This window comes from Calidris pugnax, unplaced genomic scaffold (genome assembly GCF_001431845.1).
Source record: "Calidris pugnax isolate Ruff unplaced genomic scaffold, ASM143184v1 scaffold4, whole genome shotgun sequence".
Taxonomy (NCBI): domain Eukaryota; kingdom Metazoa; phylum Chordata; class Aves; order Charadriiformes; family Scolopacidae; genus Calidris; species Calidris pugnax.
The window spans coordinates 9,042,268-9,060,752 of record NW_015090781.1 but is presented as its reverse complement, the minus strand read 5'-3'; the positions used below and the strand labels follow the sequence as shown (position 1 = coordinate 9,060,752).

The following is an 18,485-nucleotide window of genomic DNA, read 5'->3' as shown; positions in this document are numbered from 1 at the left end:
GTTGAACATTTATTTGCTTTCAGATTGCTTTTTCCTAAGATTCAATATCTCAGGAAGAAAAAAACCCAGACCCTAGCATCAAATACTGAGCTTTAATTCATCCAGATCATCCCACTCATTCACGCTGCACTTTGAAAAATTCGATTATAATATAATGTGACCATTAACAGTTTACAGTAGTTTGATGCACGTAGTTTGTGTATCCAGCCAAACAAAGAGGAAAAGCTATATGAAAACCTAGTTGAAAATAAACAATCGTCTCAATTTTTCAGAGGAAGTTAGCATGTATCCATAGGAATGTTAGATAAGCAAATAAAGCTCTACATGTAAATTACCTGAATATTATATAGAGTAAAAGTTATTCTTCTACGAAAAATAACTGAGACCAGGCAATTCATGCAGAGTCACAACCGAGTGTCAGCCATTGCAACCTGGTCTGTATGATGCTTAAAGAATAATACAGTTGTATATGGGAAGGATATACAACTGGTATATAAAAGGCCCTGCCTCAGGCTTTTTGTCTAGAATAAAATACGAACCTATAGCTTCTTCTGCAGCACAGATGGGAAAAGGCAATGACTCTGAAAGACTTCCTGAAGTGGCACTAAGAGGACTCACAGGATTCTTGCAAAGACCTTCCTCACCCTTTGAACTGGACAGAGCAACACCCCCGATGGAATTCTTTCAAACAGAATGAGACCCCTTGGAGCTGAAACTCCTCCTGCCAAAAATGGCAGTTCCAAAACACAGACAGCAGGATCTGCACTATCCAAAGCATAGATTTATATTTTAAAAAGCAAAGCTGCTCAAATACATTGGTCTTCACAAACTTCACTTCTTTTCTACCCCTCCGCCCCCAGTGCAGATAAACTTGAAATCTTTGGAAGGTGTTCAGTTATTACACATTTGAATCAGAAATGGCCCTCCACATATAATTAAAAGTTTTCTGGTTTAATGCTTTAGCTGCTGATACTTGTTGGTCAGATGTGTTTGTTTAGTCATCTAATACAAAAGGCCTTTCTATTCCTACAGTCCTGTAAATTCAGTCCATCAGACACAAACCGCAGAATTCTGCTTCAGATGGTTCCAGCATCACTAAATCAGACAACTAAATGCACTTTGATAACATTTTTGGACACTTACAAAAGACTGTTGCTCAATTCCTAGAACATCACGGTACATCAAGTACCAACAACAGAAAAGATTAGTTGAGAAATAAGTGTCTCCCACGACACCAATAACTTTAGATGTTCCTGACAAATACATATACCTCTACTAAGTAACGCAGACACTGCTATTTTATTGCAAATAGAAGGAGCATTAATAAAATGTTGCATTAGTTCAATGAAGCAACATAAATAGCCTTAAACAGATAGAGAATCAAATATTCATATTTCATACTAGTTGTACAAAAAGCCCCACGCTTACTCGAAGATTTTTTTTCTCCTACCTTTCAGGATATAACCCTGCATCAAAGAACAACATTCATCCTGAACGTTTTTTCTTCTATGCTCTTTAGCATAAATTCAAAACCACTGCTCCAAAATAATAGTAACACGCCATAGTCCAGTTACTGTTTTGTTTTTCAAGTGCCCATTCTGTTCCACGGTAGATTCTAATTTCTATTCTGCATCCAAACACAGTAAAGTTCCCAGAGATTTCATAATAGCAACTGCTCTTATTTTTCTAAAGAAGCTTCTGACAAGGGTAAGTTAAAAATATTTTAAGAGAGGATAGGGAATACTATTTGAACAAAACGTAGCATTTCCCTTTCTTCACGTGCATAACACATGCTTAAGGAAAATGTTCCCTTGGACATCTCTAACTGAAGGAAAATATTTGGAACCACAATCCTAACTAAAAGCAGACAGTGTATAATTATTTTTCCTTCCGAGTGCAACACTAATGTAATTAAATCACACCTAGGAGAACTGTTTGATAACGACATTCTTAGCACAGGACAACACCTTAACAGCTTGATTCTGAAAGTACCGGGAAGACAAATGCAGTCCCCAGCAGTTCATTAGGCGAAAAGATTATTTCACCAACTTCTTAATTGTATAACTTAAAAATCCCTCTAAAACAGACTGATTGTATCCAGTCACACAAATTTCAAAAGCACGTGGCACAAAGTATCACAACCACTGATTGTCAGTGTCATTCTTCCCTGTTATTTTCCTGACATTCCTTCCTTGGGAAATTTCCTTTTTCTTCATTTTACTGTAATTTAAAAAATGAAGACAAGCACAATAGGTAAAGTAACTCAATATTCTACAACATAACAAGGTGATGCATGTGTACACAGCAGACTTTATATATGTATTAATATATATTAAAAACAAGCAGGATAACAAACATTTCACCATCTATACATGAAAGATGCCCTATTGTCATATATACATAATTTTAAGACTCTGATTCTCCATTCCATTATATGAATTTTCTGAAGTTTACCATCAAAATAAAGAAGAAACCCTAAAGAAATTAATTACAAAACCTTAAGGCGATAGAAACTGAGAGTCAGGCCTGCAGTCTAATTGCAAGTGAAAAATTTTGAACAATCTTATTATTCCTTGTTATATAATAAGTATTAATAACAAAAAAATATTTCTTAATAATTTTATTATTATATATTAATTACTGGGGGTTATTAAATGAAATATTTATATTAAATAATTCTTCAATTGCCGATAAGTCCACGAATGCTTTCTGGTAGTATATATCTCCACAAAAGTTAACCTGTCTTCAAAACCAAGAAATGCTTCCCCATCCTGAGTCAATTAAAATTCCAAAATCCTATTTTCTGGACATGCTCAAACTTCACCTGTTTCTACAACACTCCCGACTTTGCAGAGAGTGACCTCCTTAGAGAGAGCTTCTTTCAAATCCCGCCTCAAGCAAATACTTCTGCAAGTACATGGAACCTCTGAACTGAGTTCATTATCCACACAGCTTCTGAAAATTACTTTCTGAAGAAGTCTATTTCTCTCTCCCAAAACTTCAACATGATTAATTAGATGAGCAAATACAGAGTATTTCTGACAGGCAGCCATCCCACATATCCACAAAGCTATGCAGTTTTCTTTTCGCTGCCTGAGCTAATAATTTAGGAGTCATAAAGCATAGATGAACACAGACCCTGAGGAACTGCACAAGTGAATCTGGACTAAGTGAAATTCAACTTTAGGGGGAAAAAAAAAAACAAAACAAAAAAATCCTTCCTTGATGCCCTTGAGGCCCCTCCCAACTCGGTGTTCTATGACTGCACAGTGCTTTCCTTGATCATCACAGAAAACCAGACTAAATCTTAATGTTTTATTTAAAAATGATGAGTGAGATTAAGCATGTTCTTCATCTGCTTTCATTTTCATTAGCAGATGGAAATAAAAAGTCAAATTTATCAGGATGATAAAAAAAAATAGCGACTATTAAGAGCAACAGGTGACGCATCAAAGAACTGCTTAAGACTCTTTAAAAGGAATATCCTTTTTAAAAAAAACATACAGGTTTTTTTTTAATAACAGTAAGTAAAGCTTTCTAAGATCTAAGATCTTTACTGAGCATGATTTCAAAACTATCAAGACAATGCAAAGGAAAAATTCAGAGGAAGATGTTCTCAAATTCCATTTCCGTGCAACACTGCAAGCCTCCATCATTTCAAGAGAATTTAACATACACTGGCTCCACTTTCCAATCCAGTTGCTACTTCTAAATGCAGTCAATTTAAATTAGAAAACCCAAGTTTAACCCTAAAGGAATACTCTGAGATGATTGGCAGCTAAAAGTAAGCAGAGTTTTGTGTTAGAGAACAGATTTCTGAATGAATACAAACCCCAAAAGCAGTAAATGCACTTCAAGGATGTATATGAAATTGAAAATAAAATAATCCAGCAACGTTCCTGTCAATGAACAGCTATTGTGAACTCAATATATTAAGCTGGGGTTTGCTTGTTCCCAGTCTTCCACCACACCCTTTAAAAGCAAAATAGACCAACTACAAACAGTCCAGCTTTGATGTCCTGGCTCATTTGAATGGAGGACACCTTTCAAGATCAATTCTCTAAGTATTCATCAACCTCTAACCTACTTTGGCATTTATAGCTGCACTAACAGGGGCCCCCTGTCCACTCATTGAATGACATACAGGATGTGTTTGGAACAGCCAGTCTGAAATACCATCACAGAACTCCTCAGTTATACATCCATACCTGAATAATAAGCTTCATATCCTCTCCTGTATCTGATTATGCTACATAGTAAAGGTCTCTGAGAAAACAAAGCACTTCAAGCTATACTGTGTATCTGCAGAAGAAGAATGTACAATTTGAAAACAATTCATCCTTCCTAAAATGTGGACTGGGACAGAATTACAGAAAATTGTATAAACTCAAATGACTGAATTCAAGTGGAAACTTGTGTTACGTTACCTTAGGCAACCACTCAACAACAGTTTTCCTACATGTAAAACAGCTCACAAGCACCTATTGCTCAAGGCCACTGTGATGACTAGCTACCTACTGCCTAAGTAAAATATCAAAGCACTACACAGATGCAGAAGTACTGCCTTGAATCTAGGTAGGGGGTTTCCCCTTTACCCCCATGAAAGCAAAAATAGTATAAGCAATTTGAAAATTAAAAACTCTAGAAAAATTGTGTCATTTTGATTTTAGAAGAAGATTATTCCTACAGGAATTCCTACAGAAAATACTTATGAAAAAACCCCAAAGTTTTAAATACAAATCTTCTGAATTTAATACTTAAATCAGCATTGGGTTTTAGAAAACATCTGCAAAAATATTTTCTAACATAGTTGTTTTAACACATTACAGCTGTGCACACAAGCACAAATTGTATGTTTTCAAAAGCAGACATTTGTTTGTCCAGTATCTGTTGTTTTTCAAGAACACCTCCCAGCTCCTGTTCAATGTTTTAAGTTGCCCTTTAGAAAAGTCTCAGCTGACTTAGGAAGCAAACAAAACAGCCCTGCTGCTGAGAGAGAGCTACAGAAGCGCACAGCTTAATCACAGCAGCTCTGCGATACTTCCTGTGAAACACACAGTTCTCTCTTCCCCGTAACCACTTTGGCACATCTTGGAGATACCACATCTACGTTTGATTATCAAGTATCCTCCAAAGTACAGTCATCCATTGGGCTTGCACACACAGGCATGAATGTGACTGAGTTTGTGTTTGTTTTGATTTATTGTTTTGGATTTTTCTTTCTGAGAAATATATACTTCTACATACACACACTCAATTTATAGATTCAAAAAAAGAACTCTTAAAGGTGCAAAACATCCTACTGTAGGATTAATCAGCATTTCAGTTTTACTAATAAAGCCAGAACTATCAAGTATTCGTTTACAAAAGTCAGGGTGTTTCAAAGTTTTCTTGAGTTCTGAAAGCTGAGACGAGTTATCAAGAAAATTAACCTTACCATATTTTATTCACCACTACTATCTATTACAAAAAGGAAAGTATTTTAAATTGCAGCATGACCAGTAAGATATTTTTCTTGTTAATTTATCTCTGTCCTTGGACTGGGGGCATCAATCAATGAAGCCCAGTGGTCATCTTGTTTCACAGTGCCTCATGGTTTACTTATACCTTGAATAGAGAGCTTCTGCAAAGCTCACCAGAGTGCCTAAAGACATTACTAACCCCAGCTCTCCTCCCAGGCTTTTGACCAAAATCATTGCTTCTCCAACTGGTAATGTACATAGCTAAAATCTGGTCCTTTTGTGACACCTCTGATTGTTCTTCAGTCCCAGCTCCTGCATCCCAATAGTCACACGACATACTCAACATGATTCACTTTCTCACTGAAGGCAAGCTATCAGCCTTCAAGGTAATAGAGAGCAAGCAGAAAACTCAAAAACATGGGAGCAAACATACACCTATGCATAAAACACAAGTACATATCTGTAATAAAAATCTACATTTAAAGACTGTGAATCCAGACTCATAATTCTGTAATAACATAATGCAATCATCCTACAAATTAGGAATGCATGGTTCTTTGATACTGATGCAGGAACGTAATAAATAATAAACACTGTAGTTCTACAAGTAGAGCAGTAAGCCTTCAAAATATGTAAAGTACTATGGCACATCACAATATTTTGTCTGTAAGATATAATTCAAGGTGGGGGGTTGAATCTTTGGGGGTCTTACCTTCTGGGATAAAATCTTATCAGTGATAGCCAATGTGTAATTTTTTTCTAAGGATTCTCTTGAGTAAGATAACCATTTATTCTTCAAATATTCTGCAATACTAGAGTCTGCTTCTGAGTTTTAGATCCATCTGAGCTAATGAGGAAGTGATTTTACTCATTTGTTTGAGATACATGGCACAATTTGGACAACAGGAAGAAATGCATTCTTTAAAATTGTACCCAGTTTATTAGCTTTCCCTCATCATTACAGCTATGGGTCATCTTAAGTCTTTAACCTTACAGGAAGTGTTATTTCCTTTTTACAGATGAGACACTGAAGTGCATAAATTATGGAAGAAATACATAAGAAAATGTAGATGCTGACTGTCATTCTATGCATCTGCATTCAATCTTTAAGTACTTTGGCACTTGTTCTGCTGCCAGGTAATCCTGGAATATCCTGGCTTCAAAATTTCCCACCCAAATCATGGTTCTCAGGCACATGATGCTTAAAACTTGGAAATATTCTACTGCTAGCTTGTTTCTAAAAAACATTAGCATGAACAAATGATATTTTGCCATCATATGATGGTAGTAGCACATTTCCATCCTTAGCTAAGAAATATAAAATATTGATTCAAACAGATCCTGGAATCTGTTTCTTCTGGATGAGTGATGTAAGCTCTAAATTTTGGGAGAGATTTTACAGTGACTTCATCTTTTGTGAAATGCGGTTGCATTAACAGAGAGTTTAAGATGTTTGCCCTAGAATATTCTATGAAGCCAGTGGCTAAATATTTTTTCAGAGATCTACAAGCTTTAGGTTTTTCTGTCTGCAGGAGGCTTCAAAGCCAAACACAGTTCTTACACCTTGTGAATAAATAACTGACACACATAACTAACAGTCAGCATTGAGCTCAGTTCCATCATTTCTCAATAGGGTCTCACTCCACATGGAGCTCTGGTATCAACGCAACTCTTACATGCGCTTATTAGGCTTTTAAAAATACACAGGGCAACTTATAATACTAGTTTGAAAATTCCCCCTACTCACCCACTCCACGTGAAAACATACACGTTACTTACAGTTTATTATTACCCCTTTATTACTGTTAATCACTGCAGTTTAATGGAGGGTCCATGTTTTCAGGCATTATCATCATTTATTCCTCCTTACATCAACTTTGTAGCATGTTTTCCAAGACTAGACAACACAGCTAATAATAAATTCCATGGACACTGGCAGATAATTATTCTTCAATGCTGCATGAGTTTACTATATTGACAATCAAAAAATGCATTAGAAATGTTATAATCACCAGCACTTCAGTTACTATGTGTAAGAATATCCTCAGGATATTCCTGCAGCATCTCATATTACCTCCTACCTTTTCTGCCTACATTTTGATACAATTAAATCAATTTCTAGTGCAGTGTGACAGACTGAGCTCTCAAAAACTACTCATACTCATTTTAAAAGATGACATGAACTATGGTAATGCCTTCCAAAACATGATCATCGTGACTTCTTTTAAATTAGCGGAAGTAAGAGATACACAGCGTGAGAGTATTTATTTGCCAAATTAAATTTAAAACACAATAAATATTAAGTGTTATAACTGGTACCGGCATTTATGTATCCTTTATGGGTAGACTTAAGCATACACTCGGTACAACTGAGCTTTTTACACACCCATAGCAATGGCAACCAGCCCTCGGTGCTGTCTGAAGGCCTGAAGGGGTCATCAGCCATCTGTTCCCACACTTATTTGCTTAAGTAATGAACCACTTAGTCTGCAAACAAACTAGACTCCAGAAACCATGAGTCCTTTGCCTAACTTGCATTTTGATTCAATCCTATAGATGTCCTCAGACTTACGCACGAGAAGGGACTCCATACACTGTTAATTATCTATTGCTTTGGGGGGAAAAAGGCACATTTTTGAATGAGCACAGCCCCATCCCAAACACAAGCGTGTTTGTAGCCCTACAATTAAATATCACTCCGGACAGGGGAGGCTGTTCTGTTCACAGACCAGTCTGAGAAGAGCAGGGCCACGCATCCATCACTTGGTATGAGGATGCAGCAACTCTGAGGCAACTCATGAGGCAGAAAATAATGGGCTGAGCTGCCAGCGTGGCAGCATCCTCTGCAGCTGCACACAGCAGGACACCCAGCAGCGGGGGGAGAGGGTACTCAGCTTCTACCTTCCACCAGTACAACCACTACCAAGAGACGAGCATCTCGTTCTGGCATTCATAGCTCAAGAAAGAATGCTGGTGAAATAGGGAAGGCTGAAAACCAAGAGAGCAACCAAGAACCGAAAAAACTCAGTTTATGTTGAGACGACTCAAGGAACATCCCTCCTCCATTCTCAGTGAGGTGACCACGTTTTCACCTACACAGGGAACGTAGACCTGACATACTGAAGGCTCTGCAAGGAAGGCCTGGCTCGTGAGAAAACAGTCCAACTTAAAGAGACAAAAAATGAGGTAGGGTAAATTCTCTCAATGAGGGGAACTGTGCATTTGGTTTTGCTGGTTATAGAAGACTCTGTGGATAACTAACCAATGAAAGAATTTTGAAAGTCTCTAGTGGGCTTCCAGTCTGCAGAAGTGCTTTCAGACGTGTACGGATGCATAAACCACGTGCTCAACTCAAACAGGAATTAATTCAGAGTTACCCTGCAGCCTGAATAAGGGAAGATGTAAGAACAGGTAATCACAGAGTTCATTCCTGGTTTTGTCTACCAAAAGCTATAAAAAAAGCATTCAAACAGTTCAGTGGTACACTTGGTAGCGTTAGTTTAACAGTTGAACTCTGTGATTTTAAAGGTCTTTCCAACCTAAGTGATTTTATATAGGAAGTTTTAACAACAACGAAATACATGCCAACAGAAGTATTTTTTTAAAGTTTTCAAAAAGATTGCTTTCCTTTCACAAAACAACTTTCAGTGCAGATTGTTTAGCTTGTAGGAGTACTTTAGTATGATTGTATGGCTTGTTCTTCTACATTTCAAAACAAGATTTGAATAGAAAAAAATATTCCTTATGAATTCAAAATCTCTGTATCGTACAAACTATCATTGTATTCAAAAATTTTAAAACAGAGAGAATAACTCACATTGGAAGAAATATTTTTCAGAGCATCACCACTAAAATCAATTTAAGTAAAGACCACATTTTAAAAGGATAAAATCATAATCACTGATGTTTCCACTAGTTTAATTATATTAACATTCACATGTTGACTTATAAAAGGCAATTTCCTGGTGTAAAATCTCACACACAATTCCACAGATGTCAATAAGAATAATTATACATGTCTTTAATCAGATACAGACCATGCTGATGACAAAGGCAGTTTTGCAACTGATCACCTGACTCAGGAGCTCACCCTGTGTAACAGAAGTTGCACCAGTTCAATGGTGATGTTGTTTCTATTAAAGGAAGGAAAACAGTCTGTATCACTTCCAAAAGGGACAGTTTTGTTTTCCCAACTACACCTGTTCATTCACGCTACATCCTTTGGGTCCGCAAGAAACTTTAGCAAGTGAAGTAACACAGGGAAACTGACATGATTTAAAAAAAAAAGCTGGCCGGGAGGTGGGAAGGTATGTTCCTGTTGATACTTTTCAACTTTCAGCAGGAATGCTAATGCTTACATAAGAAGCAGAAAGATGTAATCAAAAGGAAGCATGAAGGATAAACCCACCCCTTTTCTCAACAGCATGAACTTCAACTGGCTGCAGTTAAAGCTAACTTTTTTCTAAAGATCATGTCATATACAACGTTATTGTTCATTTACAATCTGCAATTTAAGGACACTTTCTTTCCACGAGTCACTCTGCGGACTGCAGAATTCAGAGTTTTAGATAGAAATAGGGATTTTTGCCTGCAATAATAAAATTCTATACCCTTTTAACATTTCAGTTGTTGAGGTTCTTGTACTTGTAAATTGTTTTGCCCTTGAAGAAGACAATCTTTTATAGGAGCTCTAGAAATTAAGGAGAACATGCAGGAGGTAATTCAGAAGTGCAATAAGAACATCTGGAGACAAGGTTTAATAATCAAGCAGATCAATTTGCTCCTACTCTTTCCATAACAACTAGGTATCTAGGCCCAGGCAAAGCAGATTAACTGTAGTGCAGGTACTCAAAGGTGCTCACCTATTCTGTACAATCTGCTTCATTACATATGCCAATTGGGACCCACAAGTTATCAAATAAACAATAACCATGTGAAGACACAATCTACTTTTTTTAAGACAACATTTTAGAAGATTGGGTATTTCCAGTCATTCTGGTACTCAAAAACTAAAGAGGAAGAGCGGTTTCATGCACACCAATGTACAAACCACAGCTAGAGAAAGCAGTAACTTTCTGCTCCAACCTGAAGGAAACTTTTTTTTCTTCAAAGAAGTCATTCTGTGAGTGGCAAAACTAATGAAACTTGTTTTTCTGTAGCGCTGCATCTCAAGATTGATTGACTTTGACATCTAAATACATAGAAGCTGTGACTGCAGCTTTTCCTGCAGTTGGACCATTCATAATGTTTGTCTCCCTGAATTCCCTGGAGTCTCATAACACAAGTGATTTGGGCAGCCTTTCCCTCTTTCTGCCCAAACTCATACCATCATGAAAACTGTAACTGAGTAAAAAAATTCAAAGGTATAGGATAGGGAAAGGAAGAGTGGCAGATGTAGCATTAAAAGCTTCGTTTCCTTAATAAATCAATCCATCAGAATAAAATTGGACACTGTGCTTTTACACTTCTGGGGGGGTTTTTAACATCTTGGGAACTGTGCTGTTTGAAGCTCCCTGCTATCAAAACAGAGCCTGCTCGCCCTTTGTCTTTCTGCTCTTTTACCTGTCTCCCGTAGGCAGGCAAGCAGAATTCCTTTCCCCTCTCTTTTTGTAACTAAATTTCCCTTTTTCATTTTGGTCCCAAAAGAATAATAAAAGAATTCTGTCAGAGCAGAAGGAAAAAAAAAGTTTGAGAAGGAAATAATCAGAATTGCATCCATCCTGAACAGAGAGTAAAATAATTTAGTGCCAGGCAGAGATGAAGCCTACATCATTCTGAGAAGTGATTGACATGGATGTGAATACAGTGCAGTAAGAATAACACCACTTCCATTTATATAACAAGTTACCACATGCTTTACAGTACAAGGAGCAAATACAAAAGCTGACAAATAAGAATCATAAAATAGTGCTAGAGAAACTTTTTGCTCATCTTTACCCCCCATACACCCTTCTTTCATCCAACTCCATAGCAACATTTGCACAGTAGTCTACTTACTTGTTAGATCTCCTACAGGGGAAAGGCAAGGTTACTATAGTATTGTCAATTAATTTTGACACCTGCTTACTAAGATTGATCAATTATTACTGATGTCTCTCTGCTATGTTGTTATTTTTCAGTCTAGAAAAGAAACAAAGCCAAAAATACCATACATCTCTCACCAAAGAATTAATGGTCCCAAGTTACCCATAGGTAGAGTATTTCTCTTACAATAATGTTTCTGACGGTTGCTAATACAAGTCACTCATTCCCTGAAGCCAAAAATAACCATACAAAGAAAAATAAAGACCCTTTTATTTTCAAGTGTTTTAAGCCTTTCCTTAAAAATCTGTTTCCTGAAATAATCTAGTGACAGAAAACAGGGTTTACACATGTCCAATTAAGGTCATTAAAAGCTCAGTTTTAATCTTGCATAACAGAGATGCACCCAGGCACTTCAAACTGCTGAAACCTTGAAACAACATAAATGTTTAGAATAATACACAAAGTTCCATTAACATTCATATAGATTATATCTACAGTCCATAAATTAACTATTAATGCAGTTGTAATAGCCAAATACACTTTTCAATCTTTACGTCATTTTGAAACACTCTTCATAATAATTCTTACTGACAGAAGCAACTGCTGCAAAGGTGATATACATCCAACATAACTTGTCAAATGCAAGTATCACTGCTGCAAAAGTCCAGCCACTGCTACTTGTGTATAAAGCAGATACTCACACTTCACAAACAGAAACAATATGCAAATGTTCCACAAAAGGAAGTCAAACCATCAATTTCCAGAGAAGTCAGAAAGGTCCTCAATCACCCAGCCATACAGCAGACTAGCATTCATTTTCCAGCTCCTCAGATGGAAATACATAGACTTGACTCATCTCTCATTCAACACCCATCTGAGTTTTCAGCATTCAAAATACAAGCACTCCGAGCTGCTGCTTGTATTGTCACAAACATTAACATATTTCATGCCATCCCCAACTCACAGGACTTGAAAAGCTTTAAATCTTAGAGTGCTTGTTTTCATTGCAGAGTATATTTTGCTTCTAAGAATAAAGATTAAAGATGAGCTATCAAAGATACCACTGTGAAAGCAGCCTCAGTAAAAAATTAGGTCTCTAACATAACAGAAACAGCTTACTTCCGTGATAAAAGTCATAATGCAAGCATCACTGTTGCTTCTAAATCTAAGCAAGAAAGAATATAGAGTTAGTGAGAAATCTGTGCTATTTCACCGAAACTCCTAATGGCAGATGGATTAACCACTGTGTTACTTCAGCTCCAAAGAGGCGGCCTTTCAACATTCAGGCAGAACTTCCTCTAGGTGGGGATGGATTATTAACTTTCTACCAGAAGTGAAAACGTAGCCACTGTGCCTCCTCACTTGATAAATACAACCAATGTAAAGAAACATAAATCTTTTAACAGATAATGAAATACCTATAAGGACTGGAAAAAAGCTCCAATAACCATTCAGAGAATACACTAATTCACGTGAAGCTTTGAAATTTAAGAAGTGAAAATTTGCTTCAGCCCTTGCCCTATTAGTGTCTGTTGTGAGTGGCATCAAGACAAAGGATACAAGTAATCTCTTTAAAGCAAGGAAAGAATAGCTCTGCAAGCCTGTCTCCTGCAGATCCTCACACAGACAGAAGATTCACCTGGGCCTCCTCTCCTCACTCGGGATCCCCACGCAATTAGCCCACTGTTCCACAGCACAGAGCAGGACAAACCCCAAATCCTCAATACGCACAGGCAACAAATGACCAACTTTAAAATCTTATTACCAACTTCTTATGCAGATAAGATGTCTTATATTTGCCTTATATTACCTTTATAACTCGGTTATAATCTCACTGATGGAATAATCCCCCAGGTATTACCAGTGAATCATTTCTTTCTCTGCAGCCTGCACATCACTTCAGGCAACATGTCTGACTCCAGCTACTCCTTAACTTCCCAAGCTAACAAGTTACTGCATTTACATTTCCTTAATTTAGGAAAGAGTGACCTTTGAATAAATGTTTAAAAGAGATGTAAATTATATATGTTAACTTCAGAATTTAAAGGAAAAAAATGGATTTAAACACAATTTAAAATAGCCTATTATTGTTAATTTTAACCTATTAAAAGTACTTTTCCAAAGACAGAATTTGAATTCTCTGAGACCTAGCCTCACCAATGTATTGTTATTAGCTAGATATTAGAACACTTTCCAGCTACACACGTCAATACTTTATTTATAAAGTTCCTGCTTTTAAGGGGTGTTTTACAAGGGAATGAAATGAGATGTCCTGTCCAAGGTTATATAGCGAAATAACAGCAAACAGTATTCTTCACAGCCCATCTTTATAGTGATACCAAAGGGGGCGGGGGAAAAGTGACAGCCCCATAAATTAAGTCTTCTTTTCCACTACATATAGAAAAGCAAGTGTCAGTGTGCGCTTCCTTCTTCCTGATCAATGACTCGGTATCACATTCACTTTTAAGAATGAGAAGATAGTTTTAGCTCCGCTGACCACTCCAAAAATATGTTATTGTTTTACAATTACCATTCTCTCCTCTCCTGCAAACATTGTCATAAGCCATGTATATTTCACTCAGTTACAGGTATGTTTCCCTGAAGGTGCCTGACTAATGCCCACTTATCCAAAACACTTGAAAGAAAGGGAGGAAGACCAGAAGGAGAAAACTCTTTCACTCTCCAGAAGGAAAAGGTCATTCAAACCCACTACTAATTTTTGCTCCCTGGGCAGCTCCGTGAAGTTCCCATGTCATTTCCATGCCAGTTCCAGGAGGGACAGCAGCCACACAGTTTTAGGCCGATTTCTCCTTGTCTCTCAGCTCCCATCAAGCGCAGCAGCCTATTTTCAGCAGTCAGTCAGCAGGTACAATTTCCCACCGGAGGACTGCGTCCTGTGCTCTTAGAAGGAGGGACCAGGAGGTGGAGGAACCTAATTTCATCCCTAACTTCTGTCGCATACTTCCACCACATATGAACAAAAATCATAGCAGACACAAAAAAAAAAAAAAAAAAACAAACAAAAAAACCCAGGCAAGTGAAAGTGACAGGAAAAGGTTATAGGGAGAAGAAAAAGGGAATGGTAATAAGCAGAGACTTACTTGAACCTGCCCTGGCAATGTTGGCACTGGTCTCCCACCCATCCCTGGTCGCAGACGCAGGTGGAGTTGACACAATGACCCGAGAAGCAGGAGATTTTGTCGCAGGACTTGGACTGGGACACCTGGGCATAGAGGGCCAGGTACAAGAAGCCGTAGAAGAGCAGCCAGCTGTTCACATCCAGCAGCGAGGAGAAGCAGCAGCAGCAAGAGGAGGAAGAGGAGGGAGAAGGTCTCCAGAAGCCCAGGGGCGCCGGGGCAGCTCCCGCTCTCCGGGGGCCGCTGCCCAGCTCCATCTTCCCGGCGGGGGCCATGGGCCGAGGCGCGGCCGGCAGCGGGCAGCGATGGCAGCGGCGCCCGCGCACCCCGGGCAGGGGCAGCTTCCCCTGAGGAGAAATAATCCAGCCAGAAGAGATTCAAACCCCCCGCTTCCTCCTCGCCTTCCTCTCTCTCCTCTCCTCCCTCCCGACCCCCGGCGCTGCCTCCTCCGGCCCCTTCAGCCCTCCGCGCCCCCCTCACTCCCGAGGGGAAGCCCGGCAGCCCTCGGCCATCCGCCCCTTCTCTTCGTCGTCCTCCTCAGGGCTCATCGCTCCCGTCTTCTTCCATGGAGGAGGAGGAGAAGAACTGCCTCTTGACCTTGTGTTTTCTCCTCGCCAGAGATGCCCCCCACCGGCGTGCACACACACTACCCTCGGTCATGTAGCCCCCCGACTCCCCCCCCTCTTCTCCTTTGTAGTCCCTCTGCCCGCGGCACACAGGCGGGCGGCGGCGAGGAGGAGCGCGGGGAGGCGGGGGCCGCCGCCGCCGTCCTCTCGCCAGTCAGTCAGCTGGGAAGTGAGGGCGGCCGGGCCCCGGAGCCGCTACGGCATCCCGCACCGGCGGAGCGGAGGAAGGGGGGGTGGTGGTGGTGGAGGGGGCTCGGTAAGGGCTGAGGGCTCTTATCCTCTCTCCGTTATTCGCCGCGCAGGGAAGGGGAGCGGGCGGGAGAGGAGGGCTAACAGCCCCTCCGCGTCCCAGCTGACAGCTTCCAAGCAGCCATTTTTAAAGGCTAATTGTCATCGCCTTCCTCAGAGCCGCCTGCTCGCTCGAACGCCCCCCCGCCCCTCGGTCCGTTTGGATCAGTCCCTCCGCGGATGAGGGAGGAGGGCCCGCTGAGGGGGGGAGAGACCGCCCTCCCCTCCGTCCGGCGCCGGGAAGGTGCAGGCGGGGGAACGGCACACCGCCAGCTCCCCATCGCCGCTCCTGCCCCTTCCCCTGCGCCCGGCGGCGGCCACCGGCGCTTCCACAGGCACCTCTCCCGTCCGCGCTGCAAACAAAAAGGCGGCGGGGGGAGATGAGACGGCCCCGGGCCCGCTGCGGACAGGCCACCCGCACCTCACGGCCCCGCGGGAGGGAAGGCGGGGAGGGATGGCCGGGCCCGGGCCGCGGTTCAGCGGGGAGAGCCGCTGGTGGCTCCCGGCCCGCCGCCTTCAGCCTTCTCCTCAGGGAGGCTTGTAACTCAGGTGCCCACGCTCACCTCAGGTCCTGCAAAGTTCAGAGGGGGTTTTTCTGTGAACTCCTCCGGGCTGGTAGGGGAAGAGCTGTCACAGAAATCATCTGGTGTTCCGAAATCATCTTCTGAAGGTTTACTCCATCTTCTCATTTTACAGTTCAAATAACCTTGGCACTTGCGGCCTGATGAGCGGTAACAAAAGTTCCTAGCTTTGTAAACACAGCAGTACAAAAGTAATTGTTGTAATAAAGTTGACTAAAATGTCTTTTTTTTTGCTGCAAAATGTGCCATACGCACCCCTTCTTCAACTTTGCCACAGCCTGTTTTCATTTTACAGCTCTTTTACAAGAAAAAAATAATGAGCCTTGCTGTCAAGCAAAGAAGAAAATAACAGCAATCAAACCCTTTGAAACTTTGTTCTAAGGCTGAAATCGGGAATTTATGGCATGATGTCTCTATTCCAAGCAGATAAAGCAAAGGTATTTAATTTAATCTCCTGGTACCATCTCAAAACAGATAGGTGCAGTGTGACCCATTAGAGTCTGAAATCAGATCCAAATGGACCCTTCTCCAGGTTCTGCAGGTCTTACCCTTGGGGTGTGGAGGAGTTGTTTGGGGATTTAGTTCAGCCTGTTTCCCCAGGCATACCATTACACCCTCACCCGAATTGCCAAAAAATGAAGGTACATCAGTACTATGGTATGGAACACAGTAACATCCAGCGGTATCTGTTGTACTTTGTGTGATACAAGAATCCAACGAAGATGAGAATGTCAGAGCTAAGCAAAATACAGACACCACAGAGAAACAGCCTGTGCCTCAAGGAGTTCAGAGGCGTGACGGAGGGAATAGCTCGAAATGTGTGGGGAAAACAGAGGTGAAAAGGGATTTGCCCAGTATCATTCCAGAGGGTGTCAATGCTCACAAGCCGCTCTCAGTCCAGGACTCTGTACATTGTCCTCCTAACAGAGCTGAGATAGATCATTCCATTGTTCTGGATCAGACACATTTCTTCGCTATTAGACCTCTCTTTGTGTGTGTTTTGTAATGAATTGGTGAGTTCATGCAAAGAGAGGAAATGGAAATTGTGTTGCTGCTTTATATTTTATGTAAAAAGCTGAGGGTGAAGCCTTTGTCAAACAGTCTGCTAATTGTACAATATTACATGTGATTAAGGCTGCTGAACAACTGTCCTCTGTTAAATAACATTATGAGACCAGAAATGCAGGAGATGATAGTCCAAGACACAAAGTCAGTTCAAGACTACTCTTTAATCCAGAAAGACTATAAGCAATACTTCTGATTACCATGGCAGGGAGATACATTCCTCCTCCACTTTCTCAATTCCTTTATACCAACCCAAAAAGTTCTAAAGCCAGCACCATCTTTTTCTCAGACTGAAGGAAGATTTTGCTTCAGATCTACAGAAGTCAGCCAAATTTTTGAAATTAACATTCACAGCAAAACTAAGCTCTCAACAATCCTTTACCAGGCAAGAGATCTATTTAAAAGCAGAATGATCAGTCTGCATTTGATCATTAAATGCCAACTTTCTTCTTCAGTAATGAATGATAAAAAAAAAAAAAAACCAAGAAAGAAAAGAAAAGAGAAATACAAATTTACTTTGGAGAAGCTTAAACAGCTTTTTAGATAATTCTGTGAAGCTGGAGGAAAAAACACAAATAGGCCATCGGAAAAGGACTAGGATGATTATAAGATGTGCAGAGAATAATATGACAGTACTTTTACTGCGCTAAACAATCCTAATTAAAAATGTAAACCCAACTATACAGGTTTCTAGTTTAAAAGAGCAAGGAGGAAACCTTGGATGGCTATCTCCTGGTTAAATGTAAAAAGCTACAAAAATGAAGGAATGCAAACCTTTTGGCTGCTGTGTGTCACATCAATGCAGTAGACATTTCATAACCCGAGGAAACGAAGGATGTGCAAATGCCAATATTGGTTCTTTTCTGTGCTGATTTGATGGGATTTTTTTAGTGTCAGATGAAGTTAACAGCTCTGGCTGAGAGAAGTCAGATCTGTCAATCCTTTCATCGTTACATGCATATCTGTAAGTTCCACTTTTCTTGGAAGTGTAACATTTTACACCTTTCATCCTTCTGGTTCTTGACACAGAAATCAGTTAGACTTTTGAAGGACTAATGTACTAAAATGTCTCGGGTAGAATTTACAACTTAAAAGCATTTGAATAACTTAAGAAAAGTTTTAAGTTACTGAATAAAAGCAGATAATGAGATTTTAGGCTAGTGATGTAGAAGATTATGTGAACAGAACCTTTCAAGAAAATATTCACTGTAGTCGGAGAGCAAAATAAAAAGAGCAAGTATAAAGTCGAAAAATACTTACACGTTTGTGTTCATTCAGCAAAACAGCTTAAAGTATATTTAA

The 18,485-nt window shown here is 39.9% G+C and overlaps 1 protein-coding gene across 3 annotated transcripts in view; it reads right to left on the bottom strand.

Annotated features, from left to right (window-relative positions):
- Positions 1-15,611, bottom strand: part of ATRNL1 (attractin like 1) — a 488,877-nt gene extending 473,266 nt beyond the window's left edge. For 2 of the 3 annotated variants that reach the window (XM_014959476.1, XM_014959485.1), the window contains exon 1: positions 14,588-15,610. In XM_014959476.1, the coding sequence (XP_014814962.1) occupies positions 14,588-14,898 (311 nt within the window). In that variant the 5' untranslated portion in view covers positions 14,899-15,610. Of the gene's footprint in view, positions 1-14,587 lie in introns of all 3 variants that reach the window. The other variant, XM_014959493.1, reaches the window with a different exon arrangement.
- Positions 15,612-18,485: the final 2,874 nt, after the last annotated feature.